The sequence below is a fragment of the Aphelocoma coerulescens genome, chromosome 20 (genome assembly GCF_041296385.1).
Source record: "Aphelocoma coerulescens isolate FSJ_1873_10779 chromosome 20, UR_Acoe_1.0, whole genome shotgun sequence".
NCBI classification, from domain to species: Eukaryota; Metazoa; Chordata; class Aves; order Passeriformes; family Corvidae; genus Aphelocoma; species Aphelocoma coerulescens.
Window position 1 is genome coordinate 14,691,371 of NC_091033.1, and position 23,042 is coordinate 14,714,412.

At 49.0% G+C, this 23,042-nt stretch overlaps 1 protein-coding gene across 1 annotated transcript; it reads left to right on the forward strand.

The window, feature by feature from the left end:
- Positions 1-6,762: 6,762 nt before the first annotated feature.
- On the forward strand, positions 6,763-21,499 carry SALL4 (spalt like transcription factor 4). Its single transcript, XM_069034290.1, has 5 exons — positions 6,763-6,904; positions 7,223-7,352; positions 14,879-17,413; positions 17,997-18,304; positions 19,316-21,499. The coding sequence occupies exons 2-5, from the start codon at positions 7,283-7,285 to the stop codon at positions 19,736-19,738; spliced, it is 3,336 nt and encodes a 1,111-aa protein (XP_068890391.1). The 5' UTR covers positions 6,763-6,904; positions 7,223-7,282; the 3' UTR covers positions 19,739-21,499.
- The last annotated feature ends 1,543 nt before the right edge of the window (positions 21,500-23,042 follow it).

The following is a 23,042-nucleotide window of genomic DNA, read 5'->3' on the forward strand; positions in this document are numbered from 1 at the left end:
ATGTCAGCAAAAGGAATTCTTTGCTTAAACTGTGGCTCCTCGCTTATATCCCACAATAAAACCTGAGGCCTATTAGTCCATACTTAGGACTTGTTACTAGGTTTTAAAGCTTCTTTCAGGCACAGTTTTAGCCTAATCTGGCTGTACCACTACCACAGGCAAGATTAAAAAGTGGCAAGGTTACCTTGCCTTCGACTTGAGTGTGCGTCAGGGATCTGGTTTAGAGTTTTTACAAGTGAATTGTCTCCTAAAAATATCCTTCTGGAGCTCCATGGGCCTGGCTGTGTCCACACAGGAAACAGGCTCAAGGATTTCCAAAGGTCTGCTGATTTTTCAGCTTTCATGCTCCAAAGATATATTTCCTTTGAAGTGTCTCAAATAGGGTAGTATCCAATTATATTTGTAATCCCAATCTAATTCAATCAGGGACTCCAATTATAGCTGATCTGTCTCTTAATCTAGTTAAAGTCTGTGGAGTAGACCGTACCTTAGCTAACATAACTACGTTAAAATTTAAGCTGTTGATCCAGGGATAACCAAGTTACAAGGCACAACTAGCTGAAAAGTGGGAGGTTTGCACTGGAAATGGGCTTATCCTCATTGAATCCAAACCCTGCATCAGGTCTCCTTGCAGCCAAATCCCTGCCAAGCTTCCAATTATGAAAGGCCTTAAAAACTACTTTTGTTCTGAACCAAAGACAAGGTTTAGCTTTAACTGGTTGTTTTCTTCCTCCTGAATTCTTCATCCCAGCTTCCCCTGTCCACTGTGTGCCACGTCCCCAGGGGCATCACCTTGAAACTCTTTGGAGCCTTGCAGCTGCCTGGCACCTTCCCCGCTCACCGTGTGGCCTTGGCACAGCTGGGGCAGCCAGGCTGGCACCCAGGGGTTGCACAAAGCCACCCTCACCTGTCACCCCAAGAGCTTCCTAAGGCACTCAGAGGAGCTGACACACACTGGTGATGCACTGGGGCATCATTTCCACCACCAAAGGCAATCATCAGACAGTGCTGAGGCTCTGGGAGGTATAAAAGCAGGCAGATTGTAAAGCAGATCTTGGGGAACTTTGAGATGTCCACAGAGTTGTGCTGCATCCGTGTGACTTTAGAAAACACCACTCACTCTGGGTCAAGATCTTGAAACAATATTACTTATGGCAGACAGAACATACCATCAGCCTCGAGTCTTGGACAAGAAATGACCTGTAGGAAAATTGGAACCAGGAGAAGGAAGGGATGAGCTTCTTCCACACTGCTCTTGGCACAAGATCTATAAATTGTGAGAAGAGGACAACACTCAGAGTAAATTGTGCACATGTTGAAGAGTGATCATCCTATTTCATCCCCTGTATTTTCCTCCCCCCCCCCCCCCCAGCATAAAGAGTAGAGCACTAATTTTGATCATTTTAGATATTGGAGTCATCATGCCAAGCTAACACTTCATTAAAAAACCAATTCATACATTTGTGTCCTGTTTTCTATCAGCTTTTATTTGGATAATTTTGTGTTGATTTCTATTCATGGTTTTAAGTGTTAATGTTTTGGTTTGGGTTTTTTCCCTATTGACTTGCAACCGTAACAGTTGAAGACAGGGGACTCGGGGATTTTTCAGCTGGTGACAATTCTTTCTTTACTGAAAGCTGAGTTATCAAAGACCAGATGGCACCTCCCAAACCTGCTCTCAATCTCCACTAACAATTTGTTGCCAGTCCTTCACGAAGTGTGGCATGAACCAAATTCACCCATAAAGGAGCCAGATTTAGGACTGGGATGTAACTGATAAAAGTAATTGGAAAAACTGCTGTAGCAGAAGAAATGGAATTAGGTCTACCACATTAAAAAAAAATGTTATTAATCATAGTCATAAAAGCAGAAAATGAAAGCTAATTTTACTAAGTAAAAGCCCCCTGCTAAGTGGTATTTTGACATCTGAAAATAATTCAGTTTCGATCCTGGTGCTCCACTGACATAAGCAAGGAAATTGATAATTCACTCTCGAGGTGCTGTTTCAAGTCATCTCCACGCAATTTTCTCTGCAAGTACCAGGAACACAGACCTGGAACCAAACTCAGTCCCGTACCAGGACAGGCAGCGCATTCCATGTGCTTTTCATGAGCTGCTTTTTAGGATAACACAAAGTGTAACAGCACATGGATTATGGAGAACACTACCTGCAATTCCATCAGGATTGCCTGAGACAAGGACACAGGGGGAGGGTGTCATTTGCTATCCACTAAGTTGTATTTTTATTGCCATCTGATTCAATATTTCACTGCCACATTCAGGTATTGTTTGGTATTCCCTGAAAAAGAAATACCTCATAATCCAATTCCAAACGGTGTAGGGATTCACCACGGGCTATGGCAGCCCTGGTGCACCCTCAGACCACTGCGGGCCCGACATCCCCCCCGAAAAAGGGATAATAATGAGACATCCCCAAGGCTCCATTACAGAGTAGTGCTAAAAGAAAGGGTTTGTGTACCTTGTCTAGGAGGAAAGGATCTCACAGGATTCCTGTTACTCTCCCTGATGTATCACTGGGCCATGAAATTCACAGAAGACAGCAGACAAAGCCAAGTTACACCTACCTCTGATCTCAGGTTTATTCAGAAGCAAGTAAGTGTTTGAAATTGAACAAATATTGCAGAGGAGGGGGAATGTTATTCACTTAACACCCAGGTAATCCATTCTGAAAAATACTGGTATTATTGGGGAAAGCTGGATCTCTCATTCTCAGATTACATCTGACATCTAATACAAGATACTGCACAAGGACACTTTTCATGCTGTGAGAAATTAGAGCTGATAAAGTTCACTCCTGCGCAGGTGAAACTCTCGGGCATTTTAACAAACACCCAGAGATTTGTTCATTTACCTGCCTGACCCACATGCCACTCATTCCTCCTTGCTGGGAACTCCTTGGTCGGTCTTTCAAAAAGTTACAATTCCTGTGTTATTCCTTCCCTTGCAGGGAGACCTGAGCTTGGAAAGAAAGTTCCTAACTTTGGCCCAAAGCTTAGTAATGAACAGGTGTACCCTGTAATTATATCAGTGAAAACACAGACAAAAACCAGGTCCATGGCTCAGTTGTGTTTGCATGAACAATTCCCACATGGAAGGCACTTCAGCAATGTTGTGGCTGCATTATCTGCAGCTGCACCAAAAGCACCACCAGGTTCAGGAGGGAGTTGTTCCCTGAGTCGTAGGCTGAGGTTGCTAGAGCATTGTGCTCCCCCATTCTCCCACTCCTCGGTGTTTTCCCTGCTCAGTCCCACTTTGGTGCCCTCTGGCTTGTTGGCTGCCATGTGGGTAAGGTTTGAACCCTGATTCTTGCTCCAATGACCACATTAATTCGGATCTCTCTTCTCTCTCCAGGTGAGGATTGTCGCACAATTAGCACAAACTCATGTCTTCAAAACTCCTCCCCTATGATCAGGTTTGACTGAGGTACTCAGCAGCTTCAAAAAAGGAAGATGGATGGATGGACTGAGAGAAGACATAACCTTTATTTTGCTATACAGGAGAAAAAAGCCCCTTCATTATCATAGTTATAATGGTATAAAAGGCGTTTAAAGAGAAGTCTCCTGGGTTTGCATTGGGAGAGAGTCTAGTCTGGAGGAGTCACTGCCCTTACCAACATTCAATTTAACATCCTTATAAACGGCTTCTGAATTTGAATGTCTGGGTCTCTGCACTCAATCTTGATTAACTGGCCCAACAATGAATGTTAATCGCCCTGATTTACATTGCCTACAGAGCTATGGTCGACTTCATATCAGCAAACTTGAAACATCCTAAACATGTTCCAACAGGGAACTTTCACGGCATCTTCCACGCAGGGGAGATGAGCCCTGGGAACCTGCACTGGGGGATTTATCTGGCAGTGAGCTGCAGTCAGGGACAGGGGAGGATACAAGAGCAAATTGAACTGCTGTGCCTCAAGGACCTTTTCCATTTTCAGCTCTCCAAGCTATAAAGATGTAGGTAACACATAGTGCGACCTAGGAAAAGGCAGTTTTAGTTATATTTGGATTCTGAATACATAAAGAACCCCTAAGTTTTGAACGTGTGTGTTCTTCCCAGCAATAAACTGAGCTGATCAGAGGAGATAATGCAGGATTTAAGACAATGTCCTTTACCTTGGTGGGAGTCAGTAAGTGTGCATACGGAGATATATACAATATATACATCTTCAACAAATATGCCCATCAGATTTTTCCATAGATGTAACCATTTTGCAGTGACATTCCTGAGGACAGGAATTTCCCGGGCTGGGCAGAGCCGCTGGCAGCAGTTTCTGGTGGCAGGAGTTCCACGTGCTGCTGAGGCAGGGCGTTAAATCAGCTCCTGTTATCACTGCGAGCTGGGCCCGCTGCCCCTGGAAATTCGCCTATCAGGGACGATGCAACAGCTCTGTTGGTGGTAGAAGATTGTTCCTCTGGACTTTTCTTAAAAAAATAAATAACTGTCAAGCCCGAAAAGGAAGCCTGCTATTTTTCAAATCCAGGAGCTGTAATCATGCTAATCCATATGATCGTGCTAAAGCCAAGCAAAATGCCTTTTGCATATGATGTAATCAGCTAGGGTAGCCTATTTATAACCACCACTGGCTGGGAACACCTTCCCAGAAAAACAGAATCAGGACAGCTTTGCCTTGCTCGCATTCCTCCTCTTCCGCCCTGTGTTTTTCACTTTCTTTGTGCTCTTTTGCCTACTTTCGCTGTCTTCCCAGCCTTAAATACAGCAACTTTTAAATTTTTATCTTAAACTAATGCTTCCCATGTATTCTGTTTTATCAGCGTGTTAGAGCTGTGCAGAGTGAAATCCCAGTCCTGTGAAATCAATACCAAAACTTCTATTGATTTCATATAATATATTCCTTTAAATTCAGTACATATGCTCCACAGGAGTTGTCTGTTTTCAGTATGGATCTACTGTACAGGGCTGTCAGTCTCTCAGCTGGATACATAAACCAGAGTGGTTTAATAAATTCATTGGTGTGGGTTGGGAGCTTTCTGTGGAACAACTGAAAATCTGTTGGTCACACTGAGCATATCAAGTGTAAAAGGAGAGGATTCATCAATGTGAATATCTGTCTCTGGATCAATTGGTATCAATCTTGTTTAACAGTCTATTTCCTCAGGACACACTTTGGGAACAAAGAGCATTTCAAACTGTTGGTTAAACAAACAAATATAGAGAAGCTCTTTGGGCAACATGAGGGTGGAGTAAACACCAGATAAAAATGGTCAGCGATTTCAAATACCTGTTAATCTCTTCCATTTTATATTAGTAAACACAGAGTTTCTCTTGATGTAATGTGCCCATTAAAGTGCAGGAAGAGTGGGGGTTTAAAACCATTTTTTGCTTGCAGAAGAAAGTGGCCTGGAAACCAAACTTTGATCCCTCACCTCCATGTCCAGTAGTTGTCCAAGGAGGAGGGTGACACCTTCTGCTCTGCAAGATTTGTGTTATCCTTAGCTAAATAAAACCCCCTTATGAGACGCTATAAAAACAAAACCAGTCCCCGAGAGGATACAGAACTAATTAGATCAGGATGCATTGCTTACCTTGATCTACAACATTAGGGTATTTTATGTCTATCCCATCCAGGTCCCCCTCCTCAAGCACCACCAAAATAAAGATAATCCTGATCAGTGCTTGGCATGACTGTATGCACAGGCACAAACTTTGGCACAGAGTAAATGCTGTACAGCCCCCGGGTGCTTTGCACGGTAGAAGTGGCAGTGAAGCACCAGGTGAAATGAGCGTGTGGTGTTGTGCAATGTCCTGTGGCAGTTGTGTGGCTGCCTGAGGTGCCATCGCTTCCTCCCTCCTGCTGGCGAGTCAGATTTGGGTTTTCCACCCTGCATCACCCTTCTGAACCGCCCCATCACCTCGGGTGGATGTTTCTCGGCACAGCAGCTTTGCAGCTGGGGAACCCTCAGTGCACAAGCAGGAAACTGAGCCACAGCCCCTGCTCGACTGTTTGCTGCTGAATGCAATGACAAGTGCATATTGAGTGTGCCTTCAGCTGAACCTAATTCCCCTGGACCCTTACCCCATGTCCTCCTCCTCCAAATCAACAAAATCATCTCTTTATCAAATAAATCTCTCTCCAGTGTTTTCAAGCAACCCACTTCATTTTTCATAGACAGACGTGGGGGGCGTGTGTGTTGTTCTACATTAATTCAAAAAGCAATCACGTGTCCCACAAAGATTTTGCAATCCACATATCCATGCATTCAAGGATCCTCACATTTTTGCTTATGCAAGATCCGTCTGGCTTCGGTGGGAGTCGGAGGGGTGGGGGTGACTCTGCTGGGACACTCGGGGGCTTCACAGCACAGTTCAATCCCAGGCTCAGCTGACCCGGGTCCTGCGGTCACCTCCAGCCACACGGACTGTCCCCAATGTGCCACCCAGCGCCGGGGGCAACCCGCCTTGGGCTCGTGGGGGGGATTTACGCGTGGCTCATATTCCCATGGAACCCAAGAGCCGAAAAGGGGAGTAAAGATAAAAATTATTCCACTATGTATTAACGCAGTCAGCTCCAACTTTCAAAGCGCTGTTGCTCCAACTTTTTCACACAAGTCTCACGTTTTTACTTGCTGTTAAAAGTACTAGTGGCTCAACTTCGCCTGCTTCCCTGAAAGCGAGACTTTAAGAGTCTTTAAACAGCTGAACCAAACCAGCCTAATTACGTGCCGTCTGCATCCGCTTTTAAAGCCCCTCCAGTTGCCCACCCCACCGCGAGACCTCGGGCTTGCCCCTTCCAGCTATCAGTGCTCTTCCCTTAGCCACCTTATCGAGCGACAAAGGGAAGAATGAGCATTGTCCCGGGCTCCTGCTTGCTTTAGGGGATAGGGGGGGAAAAACTCTTTAAAGCACGATATAAAAAGCGCAGGTGAGACTACAAAGGTATTGTCCGTGTGCAGGCTGGAGAGCCGCGCTGCCGGGTTGTTTTTTTACTCGGGGGGGGTGGCCCGGGGCGGCCCCAGCCCCGCGGGGCTCACGCCTTTGTCGCCCGCCGGGGCGGGCCGGGCGCGGGGACTACATGGCCCAGCGTGCCCCGCTGCGCGGATCAATGGGGCTGATTTGAATAATCTGTGAGCCCTTGGACTCAGGCCAATCAGCCGTCAGGGACCCATGATAAATCGCAATGCATTATTGATAATCATAATTACTCTGACATGCGCATTCCGCCCAAATTTCCCAACTCTAGGAATTTGTTGTGAAGAGGAAAATAATTGCTACTATTGCATGCTCCCGATGCTGGTGCACCATGTCGCGACGGAAGCAGGCGAAGCCCCAGCACATCAACTCCGAGGAGCAGCCCCCAGATGCTGCAAGTGGTGAGCGCAGAGGGGGCGCGGAGCGGCCGCGGGTCCCAACTTGGCTGATGCGCGGAGGCGGCGGCGGGGAGCGAGGGGCGCTTCCCGCGGGGCTTTTTCCACCCTCGTGCTTCACCCCCCGCTCCTTTCCCCCCGCGGGCTCTGCCAGGGGCCGACCCTCGGCTCCCCCCAGGATTTTTGGGGGGCTGAACTCCCCGCGAGGCTGAGCGAGGCAGCGGCTCCTCGTTATGCTCGGGGGGGTTCAGCTTCGGGCGGCTGCGGAGCGCAGCGCTGCCCCTCGCCCTGCCCGGCCCCGCAATGCCCCGCACGCTCCCCCCGCGCCCGCGGAGCCTCCGCCGGGTCCCGCGTGGGGCCGCAGCCTCAGGGGAGGGGAACCCCAAAGCCTCCCCGAGGCGGAGGGAATTGGGGGGATGGGGGTAAAGGGGTGGGGGAGCAGAGGGAGGAATTACAGACAACTTCGGAGGGGTAGGAAGCGGCTCTGGCTGGGTTCCCTCGGTGTATTTAGCACTTTGTCGGGAGTTAGATGAGTATTTTTGTGGGGCTTTAAAAAAAACGGGAAAAAAACCTCCACACTCGGACTATTTTTGTTGGAGATCACAATCGCCCTGGACCTTTTGTAGCTTGACCTCCAGCCATCTTTGATTTCCGACTTCCTAAAATAACTCCGGTGAGCTAATGTGGGGTGTGCGTGAGCGCTTTGTATTTGGGCGGCGTGGGGGACTTCGCCACCGCGAATCACTGTCCCCATTTTTGGGAGCTCGCATTCCTGGGCCGTGCTACGGGAAAAGCAGAAATTTTGTGCTAAAACCAGCCGTGAGCTCCCGGTGGGGTGGGCGTGCAGGGGAGGGCGGAGGGGGCACTCGCTGGTGGCCCCCACGGGAGCAGCATCTCCCCGAGCCGGGCTGCGGGGGCCGGCGGCTCCCTGGCTCCGGTGCGGGCTCTTCCCCCGCTATTGCCGCCCTCGGTGCGGAGCTCGGGACGCTCCCCGCTCTCCGGTAGCCGTCCTGCTCCCGGGCGGAATGCGGCGGGACGAGGGCACGTCCCGTCCCGGGTGGGGAGCGTTTGTTTGGAGTTGCTGTGCTTGTTGCGCCCAAATGTTTCCGTGTGCCCCCCAAGAACTTTCTTTGGGCTCTTTGCCTGCCTTTGGGACTGGTTTTGTTTCCATGCCTAGAACTGATCAAAACCCCTTGCACGTTACGGGAGCTGCTTATTCCCAGCCCGCAGGAGGTTCGGGCTCTTTAATTTTTTTTTTCCTCCTCCCCCTTCTCTTCTTTGAGTCGAAATGTGCAATTGTTGGGTCCGGTTAATGGTGACTTAAGAAACAGCATGCTGGCCAGAAGGCAATAAATCCCATGTTTAATGCATGACTGTTTTCCTTTGTGCATATGGTTAGGTTGGGGGATGGAGGTGATGTTTCCACATGTAAATCTCTGCCCGCTGCTGGAAAGGCACCTCCGGCCCCGCGCTGAAACAAAAGGGTTAATCACTCCTGATGCGGCCGCTGGGGCGGGGGAGGTGTGCGGGCGGGAGGGAGGGAGGATCGCTCCACACCGCGCTCTCCGGGGCAGTGGCCAGCTGCTTTTTTGTTATTGTTGTTGGGGCTTCCCCCCCCACCCCCTCCCGTTCTCAATTTTAACAACCAAACCCGGGATGAAATCCCTCGGGGAGCCGGGCAGCGGCCGCACAGGCCGGGGGACCTGGGGAATCTGTGGCCCCGGATGGGGGGATTCTCCTGTCGCTCGTGGGATGCTGTGGGTTTGGGGGATCGGGTCAGATCCCGCACTGAGCCCTGTCCTGTGGGGTCTCCGCTCTCCGAAATACAGCCCGGGGCTGCGGCTCCGACGGCTCGGACCGCCCGCCAATCCCCCAAATAGTCCTGATATTTCCCGCTCCAGGTGCGCCTGTAAATAATAAGTGATGAAGCTGCATATCAAAGACGAAATTCCGCAGGGGTTTGTCTGGGGTATTATCGAGGGTATCCACATAATCGTAATAATAAAATCAAGCCCCTATCTCCTTTTTTGCGAGTGTTCCCTTTCTTCGCAAAGCGATTTGGGACCCACCTCTGTGAACAATGCAGCGGGTTAAAGTGTCCCGCGAACCTGGGGATCCATTAACAGGTCAAAAAATCAGCAGGTGGTCACAGGGGAATAATGCTACATACTGAAAATTAGCATTTCCACAAAGGGCTTGAAAATGCCCATTGTGCTGGATTGCTGCCATTAAAAATCGGATTCGTTCTTAAAAATACAGTATCAAACTGCAACTTTCTGGGTTTTTTTCCTCAGGGTAAAATTAGCCTAGATTTCTTACAATTAAATCTCCGAATTGCGCGCTGAGCTCTGTAGAACTGGAGAGGGATGCTGGACAAGGAAAGGCTGAAAAAGGAAAGCCCAAGTTTTGTGGTGGTTTATCTTAGGTTTGATTTCGGTTGCCCGAAGCTGCTGTCGGGGACGGGCTGGCCCGGCCGGGAGCCCCGGGGTGCGGGAGCATCCCCGCCGTGCCCGGGGTGCCGCAGCCCTGGGAAGGGGGAGAGGGTGCCGGGGGGCGGAGGGGGGGCGATGCCCGGCTTGTTTTTCCTTTTACGTAAGTGAAACATTATATTCGTAGCACGGATGGAGCCCTTTCGCCGGGCTCGGCGGCATGTGACGTTTTGACAGAGCTGCTGCTCTAACCTTTGCCTCCTCCTGCTTGCTGTGGGTGGTAAGTTGATGTCAGGCTCACAATTAGGACTCTCATGCAATTGACCTTGGCAGCGGGGTTTGTGCCGTTTAGCTCGCTCTTAAACACTGTACGAGTGTTAAGTGTGGTCCGGGCCGGCGCAGCTGCGGCCGGGGAGGAGCGGCCGCCGGGCAGGTAGGGACGGGCAGGGCGGTGGGCTCGGGGGACCGCGGGCTCGGAGCCAGCTGGAGCGACGGCCGTGGCCGCAGATCGTGCAGCGGGGGATGCCGTTCAGCTCAGGTGGGTGCCGGGGTGGCGGTGGCCCCGCCCGGGGTGGCGGTGGCCCGGCGGGGCCGGAGCGCGGGCCGTGAGTGCCCTCCACCGACCGGCCCCGGCACCTCCGGGCAGCGAGCGCGGCGCTTCCCGGGGGTTCCGAGCCCCTCCGGGCCGGCCGGAGCGGGGCTGCGCCCGCGGGAGCCAGCGTCCCGGGTCCCCGCTCGCCCCGTGTGTTTTAGCGCTTATTTTGTCCTTCACAAGCGCTTATTCACCATGGCTTGGCTTGTTCCGTCTTTGGCTGAATATCTCGCTTTAAGTTGTGGATAGGCTAAAGGGTGAATCAGTAAGTAGATAATCAAATAAGTAAAGCCTTGAGAAGAGAGCCTGTAAGCACGTGAAACGCTGAGTGTGGGTGTAACGCGTTTCTGCCTATTTTTTGGGTAGAAAAACGCAGCTGATTAATCCAGCGTAGAAAACACCAAGGCCTTTGGAACATCTCTGTAAGTTGTCAGTCGTGCGTTTTACTCACTCAAGGAAGTGATTTTGTCACAGTTAAAATGCGTTAAATGGTGTTAGATAGTGGGAGGAGGGAGACTTGGGGCAGTTTAGAGTTCTTGGAAGTCCTTGCTTTGCAGCTGGGAGCAGGAGAAAAGCATCAGCGAAGCACGATCCTTAGAGCAACAGGGAGCTGATGGCACAGGGTTCATGTCTAGGACCAGAGTGGAGGGTTGCTAATCAGTCCTCCATGAGTTAATTTAAACCAGGGAAGTGCATGGCTTTGTTAACCTTAAAGTAAAAGTAGTGATCCTAGTGTGGGCTGTGGGGAAAGTAAGCTCACCAAAGGTATTAAAACTCCTGAATAAAAAAGTGGATAGGAAAACTTAAGTTCTGTTTCATCTCAATTCAAGTAAAATAAAGTTGAAAAAAAAGTCCCTAATGTCTTAGATGAGTGGTAGACCAGCAGCAACCTTCTTGAAGTCACATCAAACCAGATTCACTTCACTCCTTTTACTGTTTCCCTTAAAAAAAAAAAAATTCAAGCGGTGTGGATTTTATCAGCCTTCCTTGTCGATGGCTGCCTTGTCCTACACAATGGTGGATTTTTTCCATCCATTTGCCAGTGATTCAGTCTAACCCCCCTGCTGGGTTTACTGCATTCTTCTAACTTATTGGATAACTAGATGCTGAGAGATAACATTCCTGAAATTCGGGGGTGGGGAGATAAAAAACCACAGTAGAAGTCCTATCCCTGGGAAGCCTTTGGAGAGGGTTAAGTGAAGTGCACAAGGAATTGTTGTGGCAGGGCTGTCCTCGGTAAATCCGTGTGCAGTCTGTGGGCAGAGCTGCCCTCCTGGCATGGAAAGCCCCGAGTTCAGACCATTATTTCATTTTTGATAACTGCTGGGCTTGGGGGGTCTGAGGTGCTCTGATAGCAGCACTGAGGGCTGGGGACAGGAGGTTGTTACAAATCACGATGATTTTCACATAAGCTCTTGGGTTTTTTACAGAAACAGTTAATTTCTCCTTTGTTATTCCAGCTACTATAAAATAACCCAGCATTCTGCTCGTGAATTTATCTAAAACCCTTTCTGAGACAGACCAAGATGTTATATTCACTTTCTTTAAGGTAAAAAGGAAAAATAATGCATCACTTCCCTATTTGACATGCAGAAAGTTGTTTCAAGCTCTGAATTAGATTTATTCAGAGTCCTAAGCTAATGCTTTACTGTCAGGGAAACTGGAAACTAAAATACATGACAGGGACAGGGCTGCCAACCTCTCCCCACTGCTGCCCAGCACAGGGACCTTCAGTTTACTGGAGTTTCTTACTCTGAGATGGCAACTGCTGCTCAGAACCAGAAAAGTTACCAGAGCTCCTCAGAGTTATGAAAATGAGGAGCGTGGGCTGTGCTGGAGATTGGGAAAGGGGCACTGAATTTAGTGTGATCTTATCAGCACAGAAGTAGAAAAATAAGAAGAACTATCAAGGGAAAGGAGATAAATTATCAGATGCTTTGAAGTCGTTAAAGTTTGAGGACTTGTCTAGACATTATCCCGGGATATCTCCTTGGGGGTGGGTAGCAGTGTTTGGTGCAGACATTTCTGTGCCACTGGAAAAAGTAAAAGCTATTTTTTAATATTTTGTGATGTGCAAACAGTGTAGTTCCACGTGGGAGATGGGACTGAGAAAACCCCAAACGCTAAAGGATTTGGAAACGAGATTTTCATGTTTTAGTGTATTCTATGAAATAGGAAAGTAGTCAAGTAAAGACCTCTCAAGTCAGTGTAGAGTGCTTCTGGAAGTTTGTCTTTTTTCAACACAGCTTGCTTTCCCATTATATCTGCTCAGACTCCTGCAAAACAAGTTTAAAATAATCTGTTCTTGATCCTGGTGGACTCTGTTGACCAAGTTATTTGGGATGGGAAATTTTCGTGTGCTGCTATTCTTGTTCCTTTTGCTTACGGGAGTTGTCTGGGCTGAAGGGGGAGTGTTTAATTCTTCCTGATTAAATAGGAGGCATCCAAACTTTTTTGATCATAGCTGTGCTGAGAACCTTTCCTCCCCGTTCAAGGACTTGTGTGGATTTGGATTTCTTGCTCTGCAGATCATAGCAGAACAGGCCTCTGATACTTGTAAATTTTTGTGATTGATCAAGTGTTTATTTTTAAAAGTAAACTTTCACATGCACTTCATGCCACACAACATTAAAGGGTTGGAGTTTGCTTTGTTGAATACCACACAGTGCCCTTGTTGAGGTAAGAAATGGCAAGGTTTGCAATATCCTCCCTCAGCGAGGTTTTACATCCCCTGGAGCAGCAAGGTCATGTGCTCGAGTTGTCACCTGGACATGGCTGCTGTCCATGTACAGGACATTCCCAGGTGGCAGATGTGTGGTTTGGCCACACCTTGCAAACCAAAGCTTCAAGAAGCTCCTGAGCTTGCAGAGTCCTGGCTTCACCTGGTCCAAGGGGATGGGCTGGTGACGTGGGACTGGAGCCAGGCGGGCTGGCCAGGACAGTGTGTGTGACACCATTCCAGGTGTGCTGGGGCTCTGGCCAGGACAGTGTGTGTGACACCATTCCAGGTGTGCTGGGGCTCTGGCCAGGACAGTTTGTGTGTGACACCATTCCAGGTGTGCTGGGGCTCTGGCCAGGACAGTTTGTGAGTGACACCATTCCAGGTGTGCTGGGGCTCTGGCCAGGACAGTGTGTGTGACACCATTCCAGGCGTGCTGGGGCTCTGGCCAGGACAGTTTGTGAGTGACACCATTCCAGGTGTGCTGGGGCTCTGGCCAGGACAGTTTGTGAGTGACACCATTCCAGGTGTGCTGGGGCTCTGGCCAGGACAGTGTGTGTGACACCATTCCAGGCGTGCTCTACTGGGGCTGTGGGAGGTGAAGTTACTGCACCCTTGGCACCCATCAAAATTGGAGCAATTTCTGTGATCTCTGGGATGTTTCAGCTGATGGGAGCTGGAATCTGGCTGGAGCCCACCCTGCTTCTCCCTCACTGGGAAGTTCTCCCTCCTCAGCACTCCTGCCCTGAGTACTGCCCTGCCTCAAGCTGGGTGTGAGTTTGTTATTTGAAGGATGGCAAGGCTGAGCAAAAACATCCTGTTTTGGTTATGATTTCTCTTAACCTCTTCCAGTTCAGATATTTCCCCGAATTATTTTTTTTTTGGTCCACGTGCAAATTCTGCTCAGTCTAAGCTGTGGGGTGCTGGTGGTGGAAGGGCAGGAGCAGACTTGGAGCCTAGCTTGGCTTTCCCTGCCCTTTCCCCGAGGTGGGTGAGTTGTGGATGCAGCTGAACAAGGCCTCCTGCGAGGATCGGAAATGCCTTGGAGTGGTTTTGCAAGCAGGACTTGTTACTTGTATTATATTTTTAATAATCATCAGTGTCAGTGTAGGCTCTTGCTCGTGTGTGGAGTCCTGCACTTCAATCATGTCTTCCTTGCTACTGTGTCCATTTAGAGATTATTTTGGGGTGTGTTTGCTTTCGAAGGATTTACGAGCTAATATTGGCTGCTTTGCTTTTGTCAGTCCTCTTGGCTTGAAATTACTGTCGTAATGCTGGAGTGAAAGTTGCTTAGATCTGTACAATTAAGAATTGCTCAGAATTCTTTTGTTAATGATCTTGTATGAATTTGAGAGATGGTTACCAAAGAATTAGAAAGTGAAGTGCAAACACAGAATAACTCGTGTGGTGTTTTGCTCAGTGCTATGATGCTTCCTCTGTCTTCCTTGTGTTCCTTTTAATCTGTGTTGCAGGTGATGCCTTGCAGGACTGTCCCAGGGTTTTTTTACCTGTATAAAGGGATTTGGCATAAATCTCTTTTCACTGAGCTTCCTGAGAGTCCTTTTATATTATGTTTTTTCTTGTAAACTGAACTGAGATGCAGATTTATTTTGGAATGGAATTATGCAAAGGAATTGGCATCAAAACAAAGAGCAGGACTTCAGATTGGTCTGCAAACTTGATTTTCCAGTCTTGTATCTTTAATTTGAAATTCAGGTGGAGTCGGTGATCTTAATCGTGAATACTTGGTCTAAATCTAGCAACTAATAATGTGACTTTCTTTCATTTTAAGGGAGTCCACAAGACGTCCCAGGTGATAGAGATGGTGAAATGAGTTCCAAAAGGTGCCGCACGGAGGAAACCAAAATCTGTGAGAAATGCTGTGCAGAATTCTTTGTTCTCTCTGAGTTCCTTGAGCATAAGAAAAATTGCACTAAAAATCCGCCTGTTCTAATCATGAATGACAGTGAGGGAACAGTCCCCCCTGAGAGCTTCTCCGAGGCCTCTCTAGGGACCTTCCCAGGCGACCGAATGGATGGCAGGACACGCAAGGACATTCAGGCAAAGGGCTGCATTGGTTCTGTGGAAAAGAGAGAAGGAAAAATGGATGCTGAATCGGTAGGAGGAATGTACCTAAAAATAGAACCCCCGCTCACGCCTGCGGCTCCCGGCCTAAGCTATCTACCAAAACCCAAAGTACCAAACACTAACGTGACTTTGCAGACGATCCGCGGCACCAAAGTGGCCGTGAACCAGCGGACGTCCGACGCCATCTCTTCCTCGGCAGCCGGTTTCAATGCCATCCCCATGATCCTGGAGCAGCTCGTGTGTCTGCAGCAGCAGCAGCTCCAGCAGATCCAGCTGACGGAGCAGATCCGCATCCAGATTGCCATGATGGCCCCCCACGCCCTGCACCCCTCCATAGCAGCTGCTACTGACCCACTCAAAGCTCTGGGCGCCCACATGTCCCAGCAGCTCTCGGCTGCTGTGGCTTTAATCGGACAGAAAGCTGGAAGCCAGAGCCTATCACTGGAATCCTTGAAGCAAGGAAAACTACCTCATTCTAACACTGGCATTGCAGCCACCAGCTCGCTGGCTGCTGGGCTCTCCTCCTCCTTCCCCCTGAAGCCCGAGGGCAGCCGAGGCCTCCCCGGCTCCATCTCTCAGTTCCCAAATCCTTTGCTACCTCAGTCCTCTGGCTCAGTCATCTTCCAGAACCCGCTTTCGGCCGTTTCATCTGTGATGGATTCCTCAAAGAAGGGGAAGGGGAAACCCCCCAACATCAGCGTGTCTGAAAGCAAACCGACCACAGAGGAGCCCTTCTTCAAACACAAGTGTAAATTCTGTGGGAAGGTCTTTGGCAATGACAGTGCCCTGCAGATCCACCTCCGCTCCCACACCGGGGAAAGGCCCTATAAATGTAACATCTGTGGGAACCGCTTCACGACCAAAGGAAACCTTAAAGTGCATTTTCAGCGTCACAAAGACAAGTATCCCCATATAAAGATGAATCCTTACCCAGTTCCTGAGCACCTGGACAATGTTCCTACTAGCACTGGAATCCCATATGGGATGTCTGTGCCACTGGATGAGTCTAACCTGATTGTGGACAGCAAGCCTCTCCTAACAACCCTGCCTACCTCTGTGGCCACTGGCGCACCTCAGACCATGTCCAGCCTGGCAGGCATCAAGGAGTCTCTGCCTGGTACATTCTCAAGTGAGCTGCAGTCCAGGCCCTCTCCAGAAAGTGAGGGTGGCTCCTCCTCGTCAGGGGCGGTCGGTCACGAGTTGGGAACGGAGCAGAGCTTGAGCTCACCACAAGCTACCTGCAGCGTGAGCATCTTCCACGTTAGTGGGTCAAATGAGCAAGGCTCAGAGACATCAAAGCTCCAGCAGCTGGTTGAAAATATTGACAAATCCACTGCTGATCCTAACGAGTGCCTGATCTGTCACAGAGTGCTGAGCTGCCAGAGCTCGCTCAAAATGCATTACCGCACCCACACCGGGGAGAGGCCGTTCAAGTGCAAGATCTGTGGCCGTGCCTTCTCCACTAAAGGGAACCTTAAAACTCACTATGGTGTCCACCGGGCCAATACTCCCTTGAAGATGCAGCATTCTTGTCCAATTTGCCAGAAGAAGTTTACAAATGCCGTGGTGCTGCAGCAGCACATCCGCATGCACATGGGCGGGCAGATCCCCAACACCCCGATGCCAGAACCCCCCTGCGACAGCGCCGAGGTGGATCCTGCTGTGCCTGAGAAGAACGGAGACGTCGGTCGCCCGGAGGAGATCCTGGAAAGCATAGACATGGAAGAGGACTTGGACTCTCAGGATGGCCCCAGGAGTTCTTCCAAACCTCCTACTCCGTATGATGCACAATCAGAGTCGCCCGCTGCGGCCGCTGCCTTCTCTGGGGTTACAGCACTGGAGAACCAGATGAAGATTGTCACCTCCTCTCTGAATCTGCAGCGGCAGAACAGTCTGAGGTCCAGTGACAACGGCTCAGCAGAAAGCGATGGCATGACAAACGATTCATCCTCTGTGGCAGGAGATCCCGACTATCAGAACGGCCGGAGCCCCGCTGCCTCCGAGTCGGCGTCGCTGCAGGCCCTGTCCCCGGCCAACAGCCAGGCTGAGAGCGTGAGGTCAAAGTCACCTGCCTTCAACAACCAGGAGGATTCAGGCACGGGGAATAAATCAGAGGGTCCCGAGAATGCTCCTGTGGAAATGGAAGGGGTTGTGGGAGCTTTGGATTTAACATACGGCAATATTGGTCGGAAGGTCATTAAAGAAGAGCCTGGGCTACACTTTGCAAATGGAGAATATGGTGAGTAATGCGAAATGCTGGCAGTGATTTGGGGTGGGGCAGTAGGAAATCAGTCTTTAGAAGGACCAACAGGAAACAAAACTTCCTCAGCTTTCCCCTTTTCCTGCTCCTCTGTTTGGATAAGGGCACGGGCCCGGTAAAGTTCCTGATGAAGTCAAGCCCAAAATTCAAAGGCTTAAGTGCTGTCATCTCCTGCAAGGTCCTAGAAGTTAATAGAAACTGTGCCCTTGCTAGCTTTCATGGGCTCACCTGGTATCTCCTTACAGCTCTTTAAAGATACACATTTGTGTTTCGCAGGAAAACTGCTTATCCCAAGAGGATGAGGTGGAAACCGAATTCATTTGTGAGGTTTTCAGGCTTGCTGAAGTTAGATTTGAGCTAGAAGACTTTGTCTCATAAGCTCACCAACAAACCCAGCGATAAACTGATTTGTTTTGGGGGTATCCTAGGAAGTGTGGTGGGCTCTGCAGATGTGCCCCTCAGGCACATACAGCTTCAAAGGCAGGGTCTCTGGAGTGTCAGCAGGCTTAAGCTTGGAAGCAGAATAAGGTTGGGATAAGCATCACCTTTGCTTTCTTTCCAGGTCGGAGCAGTATTCCAGCTGCTTTTGTCAGAGCCCCACCGGCCCTGATAAAAATGGAGCTGCCTAGCGATCGTCCCCTCAGCACTGGCCACTTCATTGGCCCTCCAGCTCTGTCCCCTGGGGTCGCCCCTCTCCTGGTGCCACGCCCCAAGTTCTGCCGTCCTGCCAAACAGCACATCTGCACTACCTGTGGGAAGAACTTCTCCTCTGCCAGCGCCCTGCAGATCCACGAGCGGACCCACACCGGGGAGAAGCCCTTTGCCTGCACCATCTGTGGGAGAGCCTTCACCACCAAAGGAAACCTGAAGGTGGGTCCTGTCTGTTGTCCTCTCCTTTATCTGTGAAACTCGTATTAGAGATGGAAAGGACTTACTTTTAGTTCCTCAGATACTTATTGTTGACTCTTGTCTCCTTCCTGAGTTTCTCCACACAATTTCTTGTGTGTTACTGAGATCACCCACAGGTCTTCGCTACTGTCCTTGACTTTCCTCTTGGGAGGGAAGGGGAGGCTTAGCCCTCACTAAGCAGATTGCTTTCTTTTTTAACTTGGATTTGGATGTGTCAAGACATAAGCATTTCATAGACCGAGTGCTATGAAATGCTGCCTGCAGAGTAAATGCATTACACTGCATTTATGTGTGGGATAAACCAGGATAATCCTGAGATGGCACAAAGTGCTTGGGGATTGTGTCTAAGCACATGCTGAAGAAGTGCTGTGAGTCTGTCCTTCTGCCAGATGAATCCATTTGCCCTGTGAGGGACTCAGCTCCCTCACTTGCACAGAGTCTTCTCCCTCCCTGTGAGAGCCTCTTCAGGCTCTTCAGTCCTCTTGCGTAAATGCTGATGGGGAGAGAAAATACTCTGCAGTGTGTGAGCAGTGCCTTCCTGGAAGCACTGGCAGAATGTGGTGTGGAAGATTCCAGTTCAGGTGAAACTCTCTGCCAAATTACTTGGTGGTTTTTTGCATTACCCAGTACTTTTCTCACTGTTTGCAGCAGATGACGTGGCTTCTGTTTGGGGGAGAGAGGGGTGTCGTTGCCAACACAGCTTGTTCTAAGTGTAAATCACAGTCCTCCAAGCCCTCCAGCATCCAAGTCCAGAGAGCCATGGTGATGTCAGGCAGTGGAATGACTGTGTCTTACACATGCCAGGAAGGGAACTTTGACAAGAGAACTACCCAGCTTAAATATTTACCTGAATGCAAATGGAGCAAGCCTGACTTCTTTGGGCAACTTGGCTGCAAGCAAAGTAGAATTTGGGTACACCCCAGAAGAGCTGCAGTATTAATGATTCTCTTTGCTTTCCCCTTTCTCCGGAAGGTCCATGTAGGAACCCACATGTGGAATAACTCAGCCAGGCGGGGAAGGCGGCTGTCCATCGATAACCCCATGGCCCTGCTGGGGAACGACCCCAAGAAGGTGTCAGAGATGTTCCCCAAGGACATCATGGCGCCCTCGGTGAGCATCGACCCCGCCGTGTGGAACCAGTACGCGGCCGTGCTCAGCAACGGCCTGGCCGTGAAGACCAACGAGATCTCGGTGATCCAGAGCGGGGCCCTGCCGGCCCTGCCCGTGCCCGTGGCCGGGGGCTCGCCCATGAACTCTGCCGCGGCCTCCAAGGCGGACGGGGCCCAGGCTGGCGCTGCCTCCGACACGGAGAAGGCGGCGGGTGCTGCTGCAGACAATGTGCCAAAACACCAGTTCCCTCACTTCCTGGAGGAGAACAAAATCGCCGTTAGCTAAAGACTCGAGAGGCGTTGACCTACAGAAAGAACAAATATATATAGACACAAACATATATTTTTAAGAGATTCCACTTCAGCCTCCTATTTTCCTATTGACGTGCAAATGATTTTATGGTTGTCTTTGTAAGAGTTGCCCAGAGTACAATCATGATATTGCTTTGCAAATAGTAATTAGTAAAGAATAGGATTTCCTTCTATTTGGAAAGATGCGGGTCTTGCAAAGTAGTTCTTACGTGTGACTTTAATGTGTACAGCCTTACAGAAGTTTCTACAACTTGAAATTCCAAAGGTTAGAATATTTACCTCTTTGTTTAGAGTGATAATGGGGGTTTTGAATAGAGTGGAAACAACCTACTGTTGATGGAAGAGCTTCTATTTACTGATGAGAAATGGAAACTATTAATGCGGGTAAATATCCTAGAATGTCTGCCACCCTCTTAGAAAGAATTTTTCTGTTTGGATTTTTGGCTCTGTGTGGTTTCTGAATGTACTTTTTCTTAATAATGGCTATAAAAACTACAAAGTTGGGGTTTTTTTTTAATTCTTTTTTTTTTTTGCCTCAGAAGTTTTATGAAAAGCAAGTTGCTGTTTTTTCTTTAGTCACTGCTCCTAAGTAATTAATTCTTTGTGTTGTTGACTGCTGCTTATTTAATACTACTACTAGGACAGTCCTTCAAGTATAGTGCCAAAATTCCTGCTTCCAAAGATGTGCAGTTTTTCCTAGATGTTTTATTTCAATACCAAGAGCCCCAAACAAGCATGGGTGGGTATGTATATACTTTTTTTTGTTGTTGTTTTGTTTCCTCTTCAAAGGGAAGACTTGCCTTGGGAAGTCAGGTCTAAAAGCTCTGCAAGGAATCTCAGGTGACTGTTGCAATTTGCCATGGGAACCGGCTTCCTTAGCAAGAGACTTTTTGTTTTGTTTTGGTTTTTTTTTTGTTTGGGTAATTTAGGAGATCAGTCTGTGTAAACCTGTATTTAAATATGAAGTATTCATGCTTAGGTTAAATGTTTTGTGGGTTTTTGGATGGCATTCCTACTCTGGTCATTAAGGGTTTTTTGGTGGTCTGTGAGCTTGCATTCCACCAAAATGATAATTAATGATCCATGTGTGTTGTATGAAGGTTGCTGGGATAGTCATCTGGATTCTAAGTTATCTACCTCATTTTGTCCTTTTGTAGTTGTAGTGTCTATTTTTCTAATAATGACCACTGTAATGACTGAGATTCAAGCAGATGCTTCCATGCACTATGTAAAACCAAACCCTGATGTATTATTAGTGGAAGCACCTGAAGAGTTGCTGGACTGACCTTTCACTATTCCTCGAACACCTGCTGGAACTGGATGTGTGATGGGATCTGAACCAGGCTGCAAAGGGAGCATTTGGTGTGGAAGGACTGAAGGATGGAAAGAAACCTGGCTGTTGACTGCAGGAAATCTTCCAAGTCCAGTCTCTGCTGTGGAAGGCCCCAAAAATGCAGATTACCAAAAGTTTGTGTAATGTTGTTGCACCTAAATCCTGCTTATGATCTCTGTATGCCGAGTTGTGCCTTTCCTGCTGGACTTGTGAGTAAGAACATACCAGTACCTGTTTACACTGTAAAATGGATATTGTTACATAGACCACGCAAAAGGCATCCCAATTGTCACATTTCTACATTGTGAATGTATGACTCCTGAGAACTCTGTAGTTTTTTGAGTATCTACTGATGCGTTTCTGTTGACTTTTTTGAGAATAAATTTTGGGATGGCTTTTTCACACTTGGTGCTTTAATTTTTCTGGTAAAAGGCTTTTTGTCTCCTGAAGAGAGAGTTCAAGAGGCAGCGTGCTGCTTCACTCCAGGGACCTGAAATCCATGAGCTAGAGTTAGGCTTTAGTTCATTACTTAGGACCTGGGAGGCTGTGGAGGAGTCCTAAATCCATTCCTTAGGAACAGCTGGTGTTTGATATAGCTGGGGTTGGGATGTGCCAGGGATGTTGATTTCCACACTAGAATAGAATGACAGGACTATGTGCAATCATTTTTGTACTGTGATCATCCTACAAAGGGAAAAAGAATATTAAGTTGTCAAATTGCCAGCGCCTGAAGATGCTGGCTGCATAGAAAAGGGATAAATAACTTCCCCTAAAGAGCAAAGAAAAACAGTTCTGACAACAGTCCTGATAAAATGGGAAAGTGCTGGGATCCTGATTCTTGCAACCTAAACTAGCAAATGTATTTGGGCCTTGGGAGGTAACAGAGGAGGAAAAGGGGTGCAGAACCAGGGAGCCCTAAAGCTGCACCTTCCCAACATCAGAGCTGCCTGATCATGGTGCTCCTTGCTCAATCCTTGCGAGGCGGAGAAAGGCAGAAAGCAAACACTTGTTCTCTCGGCTCTGCCACCAAGCTCTGAAGGAATGAAAAAAGGTGTAGGCAGAGCAGGACAAGTCTGAGGTCCAGGAATCTCTGTCCCTTCCCATGGTGGGTTGGATTCCTGGCCAAGCTGTGGGGCTCTGCCTGCCTCTTCATTACCATCCATAACATAATTCCATATTCACACCTCTGCTGCCTTTAGGTGTATTGTTCGGCATGTTGGAAATTGAGGGGAGATGAGGAGGGAAGGAGTTTTATAAAGCCTGAGTGCTGGTCCGGAAATACGCTGTGAGGAAAGTGCTGGCAAAGCAGGCCAGCAGAGGCTTTGGCAGGCAGGTGTGGGATGTCCCTGCAGCACTGGGCTGCTCGGGGGAATCGGGTCAGTCTGGGCAGTGCCTGCCTTGGCCGAGTGGGCAGCAGAGCCCAAACGCTGTGACCCACAGGCACTGCAGGGCTCTGCTCTCCAGGCCACGGTGTCACGCGCTGCTGTGCCCAAAGCTGTGTCAGCTCGCTGATAAGGCAGCTCCAGGCTGGAGCGTGGCAGGATCCCTGGCCAAGCCGCTGCCAGCAAGTTCTGGATCTTCCCACAACACCTGGATAACTTATCTGCCCCTGTCCCCACAGCTGGAGCTGGGCCACAGGGACGTTCCTGCTGCAGGGAAGAGTGTTTCCAAAGCCAGCAGGGCTGGGAGTTACCTGCTCTCCCATCTGTGAGAGCTGAACCAACACCTTCTGAAAGTCAGCGTGGTGGAACTCCCCACAGTGGCAAGTGTGCTCGGTTTACAGTAACATTGCATTTTAACAACTAAAAGAGACAGCTGATTGTCTTCTGGCCTTTGCTGATGTGAATCAGGAGCGAGTTTACCGAGCCAATGCAGCTGCAGTGGTGTGAGAGCAGAGTGAGCTCGGTCTGTGCACTGTCTCTGCTCATTAGCCTCTCCTCTTGCC

Bases quoted from the DNA above. Each gene is read 5' to 3' on its own strand.
- SALL4 (XM_069034290.1), top strand. From the start codon at position 7,283: ATGTCGCGACGGAAGCAGGCGAAGCCCCAGCACATCAACTCCGAGGAG. The intron at 7,353-14,878 runs GTGAGCGCAGAG...TTTCATTTTAAG, and splicing joins GCCCCCAGATGCTGCAAGTG to GGAGTCCACAAGACGTCCCA. The intron at 17,414-17,996 runs GTGAGTAATGCG...CTTTCTTTCCAG, and splicing joins CTTTGCAAATGGAGAATATG to GTCGGAGCAGTATTCCAGCT.